Genomic DNA, 13,074 nt, shown 5'->3' with positions numbered 1-13,074 from the left:
GAGAAAGTGAAAAATGGGAATGGGAAGTAAGAGTGGAAAGTGAAAGGTGTGAAGTGGGAGTGGAAAGTGAGAGTAGAAAGTGAAAGTAGGAAGTGAGAGTGTAAAGTGGGAGTAGAAATTGGAAGGTGGGGAGTGAGAGTGGTAAGTCAAAAGTGGAAGGTAAGAAGCAAATATTGGTAGTAAGAGTGGGAAGTGAGAGGGGAAATTGGAAGGTGGGAGCGAATGTGGAAAGTGAAAAGTAGAAGGTGGGAAGTGAGAATGGAAAGTTAAAGTGGATAGTAGGTAGTCAGAAAGTGAAAGGTTGGAAATGAGAGTGGACATTAAGGGGTGAAAAGAGAAAGGTAGGAAGTGTGAGTGGTAAGTGGAAGATGGGAAGTGAATGTTGGCAGTGGTTACAGTGGATAGTGGGTAGTCAGAAAGAGAAGTAGAAGGTGGGAAGTGAGAGTGAAAATGGAAAGTGGAAAAGTTACAAAATCGACCTCCAGTACTGGTGTATCAGCAGTTGGCTTACTTGTACTGCCCAGGAGGTCGATTCTGTAACTTTTCTACTCCCACTACTAATTGTCACTTTCCACTCTCACTATCCACTTCCCTCTCTCACCTCCCGCTCTCACTATTCACTTCCCTCTCTCACTTCCCACTCTCACTTTCTACTTTCCTGTCTTACACTCCCCAAAGTGGAAATTATAGTGGGAAGTGAAAGTGAGAAATGGAAGTGAAAGTTGAGAGTGGTAATTGGAAGTAAGAAATGAAAAGTGGGAATATGAGACTGTAAAGTGGGAAGTGAGAGAGTGGAAAGTGAGAGTGAAAAGTTGGACCTGAGAGTGGAAAGTGGGATTGGGAATTTGGTGAGAAAAGTGAGAGAAGAAATTGAAAGTGGAAAGTGGAAAAATTACAGAATCAATCGGCGCAATACTGCACCAGTTGTCAATTGTTGCTTGGGTACGTGTAAATAGTCTAAAAATTTTGATGACTATTATTACATGTTGTTGCAATATCGTTACAACATATTGATTTAAAATGTTGGATTATTTATGTAAAGAAAAACAAAAACTGTCATAAAAAATGAACACTTTTGAGTGAAGCAAATTGAATATTCACCAGAAAAGTAAAATTTTGATAAAGTTAATAACATTTCTTGTAATAATATGTACAATGAAAATTAGAGTGGAAGAGATTTTTGAAGAAACCGCGGTTCGAACTCCACGGGTAGGGCCATGCAACAGAACATTGCAACTGTCAAACGAATCAACGATTATTAACGAGTGGACAATATCTTGCGATGACTGCGGAACGTAGTAAGGTTCCATTGTAACAGTTCAGCCAACCAAACAGCTGTGACGAGCTAAAAAACATAGTTAGTAAGGCAGCCAGATGTATTCACGGCTGTATATAGTACTCTGCCAATAAACACACACACATGTATATATATAGAAGTATAGAGGATTTTGTATAAAGTTTTTTTTAAATAAATTCTCCATTTTCACCATGCAGGTTTTCTTATCACGAATTTAAAGTCAAAATTCGAAGTAATATTAAGTTTCTATTTTTAAGGCAAATCAAGAGTTTTTATTTCTCTGTATGTTTCAACCTGCATGGAAAATAGTTGTAGAAACAATTATTGATAGGATTGGGAATAAGTGGGAAAAATTTCATCTTATTTGATTGATTTTTATTGTATGGTTCAGTCCTTTATGTGTTAAAGAATATTGTATTTTAAAATAATTTTCCTATTTTATATAATTTTTAAGAGGCAAATAAAAATTGAAGGTACGATTGTCAAAACAGTTGTTTTCTTCAAAATTTTAAATTATTTTTTAATTCATGTTTTTCATCTTATTTATTTAAAACTGAAAAATTTGTTTTATGAAATGTTTAATTTTTGTAATTATATTACTACTCTATTACAATTATATATTAATTATAATTTTCTTACTTATGAGGTGAATTCTTCATTAAATTATAAATCGCTAATGTAATTAAAATAAACAGTGTTCATTTTAATTACATTAGCAACTCGTTTCTCCCATATTTTCATCCAACATGTCCCTTTTATTAAAATTTGTATTGTTTAATGATTTATTCAAAATTATTTCAATTTTCATTTATAGTTTCTAAAGTCACTTATTTTTGTATAATCGACCTTTTCTCGCAATGTTTTTTAAGAAAGTAATTTAAAATTGAAAAAATGCATTTTTGACAGTTAGTATCTTTTTTCTAATAAATGTAAAATGCGATAACTTTTATAGTAATTAATACATATTAAGATTTTTATAAATCTTTTTTGCTCACATTTACTAGAATTGTCTATATAGAAAATTTATATATAACTGATGCCATTAAGAGTTGATTAAACAATTAACTGCTTCCTTTCAAGAGGTTGCACGAGTAGGTCCAAAGATTCATGAGTTTTATACAACACGCCTTCTCTCCTTAAATCAAGAAAGTCGATAAGGCTGATGAATGACGTACTATAATTATCGTATACTATTTTTCTTTAGTTATCAAACTTGGAATTGAAGTTTCACATTTAGTTAATTTCACCATTATACACTGTAGAATATTGGAATGCTATTCTATCATAATGAAGAATGACATTTATCAACAAAACATGATATTGCAACAAAAACATATAAAAAATTTAATGAAATGAAAAATGACAATAAATTAAATTAAGATTAGTAACTACTGACTATGCAGTGAGTAGTGAACATCGCATATGAAGAAAACCCAAAAAACTCCCGGTAAGGATTTTCGAGCCAGGGGATCAATTCTGTAACTTTTCCACTTCCCACCTTCCACTTTCCACTCTCCCTTCCCACATTCACTTCCCACCTTCCACATTCACTTTCCCCTCTTACTTCCATTTCCCACCTTTCACTTCCCACTTTTGCTTCTCACTTTCCCCTCCTAATGGTGGGAAAGTGAAAAGTGGGAAGTGAAAGGTGTGAAGTGAGCAGAGTAAAGTGAAAGTGAGAGTGGAAAGTGGGAGTGGAAAATGGAAAAGTTACAGAATCGACCCCCGACTTGAATTTTTTAAGAATTTTTCTTATAATTTTTTAGTTTTAACAAACGCTTCAAAAGATTTTCCAAAAAGGAGCTCGTGTTGGATTATGGTGTTCAGGGTATCTTCATATACAACGTTTAAGTTGATCAGGATCGAAAGTTCTAAGAAGTAAAATTAAGATATTTATCAAAAATCTTTATCTTTATTCAATTTGGGTTCAGTAAGATTACGTAGAAGTATCCTCTAGAACATAAAGTGATAAAAAATTTAAAATTTTATAAATAGAAAATAAACTAGTAAAGAAATTAACAATGATTAAATAATGGTAATAATTAAGTTCTTAGACAAATAAAATAAATAATAATAATAATGTAAAATGATAATTATTGATTTGATAATTTTGTAAACAAAAATAAAAATGTTGTTGATAAATGACATTTCAATATTCCTAAAAGAAAATCGTACCTTCATTGAAGTGAAACAAAACAAAAAAGATAAAGAATGGTGGATAAAGTGTCAGTAATTAGTGTTTTTGCAAGAGCGTGATTTAAGAAAGAAGAAAACAATTGCGGGAGCGTGTACGAATTGTTGTTTTGTATGAATAAGTGCACTGTACCATCAAGACCTCGGACACGGAACTGATGCTGAGGACATACATGGTGACTCCAACCTCCACTGGTGGACCTGCAATCAACAAGATCAACCACCTCGGTTGATTTGATTTTCATCTGATGGTCACTTAACCGAGAAGACAATAACTTCATTAATGAGAATCCGCGTGGCTGTACAAGCTCCTACATATTAATTCCGGATATAACTGAAAATTATTTTTCAGAAAAAAATTAAGTATAATTCATTCGTCTTTGGAAGAATATACTATTTATCACCTCCTGTATGTGCCACGCGGACATTACATAAAAAATTTGTTGAACACATAAATATAATAAGTGTGCCTTGAAGAGAGCCGTGTGTACGGAACCAAATCAACAGGCTTCGTCGGTTATGTTGTTTGCCAAGCTCGAAGAATCTTTTAGATTCAGTTATTTATAAAATATTACTCAGTAAGGTTAATATGTCTTAAAATCTAGAAGATGCCATTGTTATTTTATTTATTATTTTACATTAATTTAACGTACTATCCGTGTAGAAATTTATACTTTTTATTTATTTTATTATATTAATATTATCATTATTATGAATTCAATTTTTCATTTGCTAGATTCTTGTGGAAGTATGCTTCAAGGGAATAAATAAAATAGTTATAGAGTAACAGAATAACTTTCAACCGTTTATATAAAACTCGAAAATTCATAATTCGAAAATTTTGTTAATTATATAAAACACTCGAAAAATGTTGCTCCATATATAGCAAATTTTTTTATAAAGAACGAGAAAAATATATGCCTTATCGATTTTAGAATGTTATGTTTTAACATGTTAATTTTGAAAGCCATTTTGTCATTTTCTTCCTCTGTGAGTCGTCGACAAATTGCATAATAAACTTTAAGTACCAGTCTAGGAAGAAGACCATAAGGCAAATTTTCACTTTCTTTGTAAAATAAAGCAAACTACTCGAAAATATTGGAGGTTATAACCTATATTAAATTATGATATAGAATGAAAATTGATTTATCTTTAGTTATTGTTGTATAGCGGGAGCGACCTGACTGGGGTTCCGACGGGCGATCATTTGGGCGCGGTGTGAATGGATATTTCTTAAAAGAAAATTTCGGGACACCCCAATGACTCATCGGTTTCTCTGGGATCTCTTGTGTGGGAGTTAGGGTTTAGGTGCTAAAGGAAAGTTCCTAAACAAAAGAACACGTCTCAACGGTTCTAAAAGGCAGCAGTTGAGAAGAGAACGGCTAAAAGCCGGAGCACAGACCTGATGAGTGCTGCTGCTGGGTCGAAGAGAAAGAGCGGTCAGGATCCGTCACCCTTAGAAAAAAAGGTTTTCAAAAGGTCAATGTCAGTCCAGCAGGGTGACAGGAAAGATGATTACAATGTTGGCCTACAATGGCTCAAAGGACGAATCCTCTGAATCCAAACCCAAAGCGTATATTCTCACTAAAGGATTAAACTCAATTCCACTGTTGGATCTGTGTTCTGCGGATCTTATGGTGGTGGTAACTGACCTACAGAGTATAGGTAGAAGAGTCATTGGAACCAGAAGACTTTTTAAGACTGAGGCACGGTATCATGCAATTGGTTATGCAGATGATATTTTGTTAATCGTTGGTGGTCCCTACCTTGATGGGATACTCGAAGTGGCACAAAATGCATTAAACCGGGTAGATAGATGGTGTAAAAAGGTAGGTCCATTTGTAAATCGTGGAAAAACAGAAGCTGTAATTTATACCAGACGGAATAAGTGGAAATCCTCGTGTCCACTTAAGCTGTCTAGGAAGGAGCTTCAATTTACAGAGCAGGCGAAATATCTAGGGGTAATCCTGGATAGTAAGCTGCTTTGGAAAAAGCATTTACAGGAGAAGTGCAAGAAACTTAGAACTGCTCTTTGAAAATGTAGAAGAGCCATTAGTGGCAGCTGGGTCTTAAACTGGATACCCTATTGTGGATATATAAAGCGATTCTACTCTCTAGGCTGAACTAAGGTTGTATGGTATGGTGGTAATCATTGGTAATAATAAGGCGAATGAATTAGGTAATTCAGGTGCTAGAGAACAACTTATTGGGCCTGTGCCTCCAATTGGTGTTTATGATAAATGGTTCACCCTAGAATTCATACAGTGGCTGGCAGCAGAGCACCACAAGGAATGGCTTTACTGACTTTAATCCATTTTGAGGTTCTTTTGTTTTTACGAAAAACTGAGAGTTGAAGTTCAATCATTTTTTTAAATTCAAGTGACAATGAAAAATAATATCTAAGAGTTTTTTCTTTTTTGCTCCTACAAGAATCCTATAGGGTAGTAGAAGACATATGAAGTTTTCAAAAGCTGATAGTAATTTTTAATGTAAAAAAGTAAACAAACCGCTCATATTAGACAATTTTATGAAGTTGAGATGCTTTACTTTTAATTAAAGTTTATCATAATTAGAAGATTTAAGTCATTTTATGAGTTAAAAGAAATATAAAATTATTAATTTAACTTTATTTCTTTGAAAAATAAATTTATCAACGTTTGAAAAATTGCTCCTTCTATGTTTATATAGATTCTTACAATAATAATATAAATTAATCTATAATAAAATAATATTTCATACTTTATAAATATATATACAAATAGAATGCTGAAAAAATAAATTACTATAATACTAAAAATTTCTACACAGATATTGTTTCCTTTTTTCTACTTATAGGCAAATTTTTCGCATCATTGGATATTTATTATATTTTGTTCGATTAGCTTCTTTTTTATTCATTTTCTTTTGTTTGTTCCGAATTTTTTTTAAAGCAAGCTCTGTCACATATAGCGATCGTTAAAAAGTTCTCGAGGATAGGGCGAAGGGAGTATTTCTCATTGTCATATGTACAAATTATTACAGTAATCGCTTGTTTTCGTTTTCGAAAGCGTTAACAATAAAAAGGAATTTTATATTAAGTTCGTTCTTCTGTTCTTGTTCTATTATCTTTTCAATTAAATTTTAGAGGAAATTATATTATCAGTGATGGCAGCAGTCAACCCATTTCATCAGTCGCGCGGCATATATAGCAACTATTTATATATATAAATATAGTTTATAATAGGGCTGCGACTCGAAAAGACCAAAGGTGGGTTTATACATATTTTTGTTTGTGTATCGGAGGTGGTGCTCACTGGGTTCATGTTGCACAAGTTTCCCTGTTCGAAATATTGACGAATAGTATATTAAGCATCAACAAATGCAGTCATTTGCTTCCGTTTTACTTATACGATATATTTTATTCCAAGTGCACAAAAGTGTCGATTTCAGTTAGCAGAAGACAGGGATTAAAAGTCATTTAGTTGTTCGAATAACAGCTTCGCGAACGCAAAACATGAGTTAGAAAAGGACAGAGATGAATTTGTGTCCTTTTCTATCTCATGCATCTCGTTTGCGAACGTTTTTCGCGAATCTATTGTGCGTTGACCAAAATGAATGACTTTACTCCCTATTATCAGCTATATAAAAGCGTTATTTTTGTGCATGTGGGATAAAGGTCAACTGAACATGAGTTAGAAAAGAACAGAGATATATTTGTGTTTTTTTCTATCTCATGCGATTGAAGTGACTTGAAGGGAAACTTTAATTAATTCTATTTTTTATGATCATTTTCTCATTCATTTCTTTTTTCAAAACTATTTCAGACAATATAGCATGAGTTTAAAAAATTTGAAATCCATACACTATAAATTTCATCACATTTTGTAAACCAATATAAATATAATTTACAGATATTTATTTGTATGGAATTACAGTTTTATGTAAAAATAATAATTTTAGTTAAAATGCTTTTAAAATGACGTGTAAAACATGTTTTTTAAATCATGTGAGAGGGTCAATTGACAAACTGTGTATAAATTAAAGAACTGAGTATTGTGTTGAATGAATATCTGTATTGTACTTCTATTTTTAAATAAAAAAGAAGTGTAGTGATGTACGCGAGTTTTCTCAAAAGCTTTTTATTATAAGTATTCAAATATTTTTACGTCTTTATTTATTTGATCATTTCACTATTAAATAATAATAATAATTTGTAAAATATTTTTCAGAAAAATATTTATCATTAATGTTCTTATTATTGTTTATGACAAAACTTGGGTTATATTATTGTGAATAATGTATATGTATATATGTCTAATATTGTGGCTGAATGAATAGCGATAAAACGCATGCCAGTGACAAATGACACAAATTCTCTAGAGCTTGCTAAGATAGACGTACCATAAAGTAAAAAAAATTATTTAATTACAGGACGAGATCCGGAAGAAATTTTTTGGATTTTTCGATACTTTTTATATAAATATGGGTTATTCTCCAAGAAGGTTAGCACAAAAACAATTTTCTCCTAAAAAAGTAACTCATTCAGGTCTCGAAACTGTAACATTACCTGAAATTATTCCTTCTTCTGGACTTGACATTGTAACGCACCCCACCTTTTCAGAGACGTCCATGCACATATTTTGTGTGTGGCCTATGGTAAGAATAAGTATAAGTATAGTGATAGTTGATGACGTCTCGTGACGTTACGTTACAGTTTCAAGTCATGTGGGCGTAACTGGTTTTGTTACAGTTCGAAATTTGGCGCAGTTTAAAAAGTTACAGTTTGGAGTCCTGACTGTATACTTTTCTTTTACAGGAAAAGAGATTTCCTTTCATTTAATAAACGTATTATACAGCCACACAAAAAAGGTCGGGGTTGTGGATCAGTCTACTCTTTCCTGATGAACTTTGATGTGATGAACACGAATCTATAGTCCATTTTGTTCCAGTACATCAGGGGGTCGGTTCTGTAACTTTTCCACTTCCCACCATTAACTTTCCCCTCTCACTTCCCACCTTCTACTTTCCACTTTCACTTCCCACCTTCCATTTTCCACTCTCACTCAAAAGTGGAATGTGGGAAGTGAGAGTGGAAAGTGGAACTTAGGAAGAGGAAGGTGGGAAGTGGAGAAGTTACAGAATCGACTCCCAGGATTTTTTCTAACCTCAAAATTTAAATATGTTACATGATAAAAATGGAAATTTTCTGCCAGATTACAGTAAGCTGGCAAGGCAATATTTATATTCAAGGAAAATAAATTTAATTTTACTTAATCAAGTTAATCTTCCATCAAGTTGCTACTGTAATCTTGTGGCATGTTTGCTTTACAATCTTGAATCATGTTTCTCCTAAACTCTTAAACCAATTTTACATTGCTAGTTTCCATAAGGAGAGCATTACGTTGCTATTTATTCTGATTGGGTGAATAAACTAATTGTCAGCAAAATCTTGCTCGCATTTTTATTTCATTCATTTGTGAAAATAGCTAATTTTTATTGCAAATCTAACTAAAGAAAGTTAAAAATGAATTGATGTGCTAACAGTATTTAGTAAAATATTCTTAATAGTAGAGTAAGCACTAAGGGAACAAAGGTCGACATTTATTTCCTATGATTTTTATGACACGAGTGAAGGTCAAGGGTGCCGTAAGCGCATCGAGACAAAAACGGGTTTTTTCATAAATCATAACGAGAAAACAATAAATGTCTTCTTTTAATGGAGAATAATCCCAAAGAACATGTTAATATGAAATAAGACGCATTCAATTATTAAAACAACTCTATTAATTTTAAAGCATTTTAATATACACTTCATAGTAAGATCTCGTCCTGGTGCTACGATCAGTGATCCACGAAGTTTTTGGCAAACTTATTTTTTTAAATATAACTAAATTCAAATTTAAAAATAAAACTTAAACGGAATTACAATTCAGAATAACGGGAAATTAATCAATTTTTAAGAATATTTCATGAATTTTCTATAGTTCGAAAAAACGTAAAAGTTAGTGTATCAACCGACAGGACTTGTTAATGAATTTCATTCAATAAACAAATTTGTTTCAAAATTGAAGTCTTTATGACAAATAAAATTGCTTGTTCCGTTTGATCACTGACCTTGCTCTCTCGAGAAAGATAAATACAGATTAACAATAGTTTTTGTTTTATGTATAATATGTGAATCATGTGTGTGTGTGTGTGTGCAAAAATTTTCGGGACATAGAAAAAGATGAGAGATACATAATAAAATTTCCTTTTTTCATATTCAATCCAACGCGTTTTTAAATTTTATATTGTCATTAGCAATATCGAACACAAAAGTCAATAACTATCTTGAATAGAAATTCTCAACAATTTGTTTGAAAAATTAATTTTATTTATTACTCTTTTTGCTCCTCACCTGATATACACATTTTGTTTAATCTTTCTATGTCCCACTTTATCGTCGTATTATTGATATTCTGTTTATTTGTATAAATATATTTATTTGTTAAGTGTAATAAAAGTACCATTATGACAATTGTAGAAAATGTTACTTAAAAAAGTGTCTTATTCACACTTATGAATTATAAAGTATTAGCAACAATTACAGTGTTAAAAATGTTTTACAATTTACATGACTTTAAATATACCATGGTATAATAATTTTAAAATGCATTTTTATATTTCATTATGGATTACACATTATTAGTTTAGTATTTTTAATTATTAATATATTTCTTTATTTAAGATAAAAAAGAAGAGAGGAAGAAACTCCGGAGCATCCTCCGGGATAAATATTGCTCACTGAATTACCAAAGTTAGCACTGGGAGTTTTTAGCCAGCTTTATAAGCAAAAGAACTTACGCCTGAATCCTAGATCGTTATCGGATTCACAGGAAATCCCAGAACGATATAAAGATTCTTTGGTTGGAGAAACATTTCTTATTCACTATTTACTCGAAGTTGATGAGATCAGAGAAGGAAGAATGTGTTAATCACTCGTAGAAATTTAGAGCTGTTATTCAAAAGTACCATTTCTAGATGGTAATTTTCGGATGGAGCATTCAAAGTAGCATCCAATACTTTTAAGTACTCCGCCGCTGGTTGTCCACTGCCGAACATCACTGATGTCTTTGATGTGCTGGGAGAAGCGGGTCCACTGCCAAACATCATTGATGTCTTTGATGTGCTAGAGAAGTGGGCCCGCAGTCAGACACGACTGGCATTATGGATATGTTCAGTAGACCTTGCTGTGGTGGCGGGTCTTTTCACTCAAGTACAACCAAACAGCAAGAAAGAATGGATTTACAAAACTCAAAGAAGGTACCCCATGTGAGCAGGCTGGAAACGGGAAATCTCATCATCAGTCCCAGGACTGATGCTCCGTGCGCGCGGATTGTGGGGGCGCACAATTTCTTGCAGTGCCACGGATAATCGTGGAAAGATTAGATCCAGAAAACATCGTGGAAGGAGAAAGAATGAGAAAAGGAAGCGTGTCGAGCCTTCTGAGTGTGTCAAGCTGCAGTAGCGGAAAAACCGCACATAGCGCTATCCACTCAGAAGTAGACGACGAAGCGATAGAAGAGACTCGCGAGATTAGTAAAACAGATTGTTATTGATGCTGATGAGGACATTTGTTTTAAGAAAATTGCTTTATCATTTGTTTACGTCCTAATGTCAACAAAGAAATCGGTTCAATATACTGCAAAACTGAATTCTCTTCAATCCATGGCTCATCATTACTGCATATTACCTGCCATATTTAAACCAAAAACTTTAAAAATTAAAACGGATTTTGTGGTTTGAGTTAGAAATTTAGCTAATCGCGGATTTTAGTGGCATCATGTATTCAGTTTAATCAATTTTATAGAAGAACACGGTGCATAGCTTCAATCACCAAATTTTACGCAACTGTAGTAGCCCCTAGTGACAATTTTGAGTGTCACGTGATTTCATTTAATTGTGTGCCATGGATCCCAATAAGTTTACGTTGACTGCCTTGAAGGAGTAAAATGGGGATATCTACGAGTGGGAGTATGGTAGAAATCATAAAGCCATTACTGGAGGCGCGGATCCTTCAGATGCTTGGGTGGGGATTGTCTCCGTCGTGCCAATGAACTATCAGACCACTGATGGGACTAATACCAGGGACACAGACGATGATCAGAATTCCGATCCAGATCCAACGCCAAGCCGTTTTTCAGAAATACAGAGCCGAGATAGGGAAATCGAATCGTTGCCTAGAGAGCAAGATTTAAATTAAAAGAGAACTTGAATTCACTTGATTTCAAGATATATTGGACTGTCAGTGAACGACCTTTTAATCGAGATTGGAAACATGTTTAATAAACGCAAAGATAGACTAACATTACGAAGAAAATTTGAAAGCAGATCGTGGAAAACTTTCTAATCTTTTACTGATTATTTCCACAAAAAACTCATATTATCTAATGCAATCACTGTTGAACAAGAAGAACTAGTGGATTATTTAATAGACGATATGCCGGATGTATCATTTAGAAATTAGGCAAGAATTTATCGATTTGTGGATTCGCAGGATCTCTTGACCGCTTTTAAAAAAGTTTTATTAAAACGTAACCAAGAAAGCATTTTGAGAAATCCACGGAAGACTACAGCTTTAGAAAGTGTTGCGAAGAGTCAGCCAACGATAGGTGAAAAACAAAAAAGCGTACGTTGTTTTAATGGAATTAGAACCGGTCACATAGCGCCGAGCTAGACTTCCAAAGAGAACTACCGGAGCTTATTTCAAAGGTTTTGAATTGGTTTTTTTACATTTGTAAAATTATAACAACATGAAAGTAACACAATAATGTACTTTAAGTTTAATACTCTTTTAAAGTTCCATATGAAATTATATAAATGTAATATTAATGTAATTCTAGGCAAAAAAAATGTGTAACCTTTTTTCAGTAAAGACTTAAAATATATAGATTTTGAACAAATTTAGAATTTAAATTTACATCTGAAGTGGAATCGACAGTGTACATAAAAATTGACATTGATTTTTCTATCAGTATGATGGTACTCCCACACTTATACATTTTTGTCTATGTATGTGTATGCGTGTGCAATAAATATATTTGCCTCTATATGTATTTTCTATTTTCTTCACACGAATTTTGCGGAAAATTTTGACCTTTCGTACAACTCGACTTTGGAACAAAACAATTATTACAGCATTTGAAAAATTTTTTATTTCAGTAGGAAGTATATCTGTTAAACAGACAGCAACAGTAAAAAAATTTTATTTTTACTTTTGAAAATTTAAACCACTCGGTTTCAAAAGAGATAAAATGATTTACTTCTAAAAGCGCCCTACCAGCAACGGATATCTAATGGATATAATTATAACTTATGGATACGCTTTGGAGGTTCGTAGTACATCCTGATGCTGTTAGGGTAAGTTACTTTAAATCTTTTTGATACTTCGAATACCTATGTCATTTTAAATGCTGATTACGCTGAGTTCAGGCTTTACGAAGCTAGGTATCTGTATGCAGATTTCCCAAAATCTGTCGTGTGGTGTACGTCATAGACATCTCCCAAAAGAACATCGGAAGAAGTTTGATGCAAAAAGTAAAAAGATTATCATCTTTGGCTATGAT

The 13,074-nt window shown here is 32.9% G+C and overlaps 1 protein-coding gene across 8 annotated transcripts in view; it reads right to left on the bottom strand.

The window, feature by feature from the left end:
* LOC122497820 (gamma-aminobutyric acid receptor subunit beta) overlaps positions 1-13,074 on the bottom strand; it is a 140,871-nt gene that overhangs the window by 90,644 nt on the left and 37,153 nt on the right. For 2 of the 8 annotated variants that reach the window (XM_043605138.1, XM_043605131.1), the window contains exon 4: positions 3,624-3,691. The exons of the other annotated variants lie outside the window; for them this stretch is intronic. In XM_043605138.1, coding sequence (XP_043461073.1) covers positions 3,624-3,691 — 68 coding nt within the window. The remainder of the gene's footprint in view (positions 1-3,623; positions 3,692-13,074) is intronic. 8 annotated transcript variants of the gene reach the window in all.

This window comes from Leptopilina heterotoma, unplaced genomic scaffold, assembly GCF_015476425.1.
Source record: "Leptopilina heterotoma isolate Lh14 unplaced genomic scaffold, ASM1547642v1 Lhet_14, whole genome shotgun sequence".
In the NCBI taxonomy this organism is placed as follows: domain Eukaryota; kingdom Metazoa; phylum Arthropoda; class Insecta; order Hymenoptera; family Figitidae; genus Leptopilina; species Leptopilina heterotoma.
The sequence above is the reverse complement of the archived record's forward strand: the minus strand, read 5'-3'. Positions and strand labels throughout refer to the sequence as shown.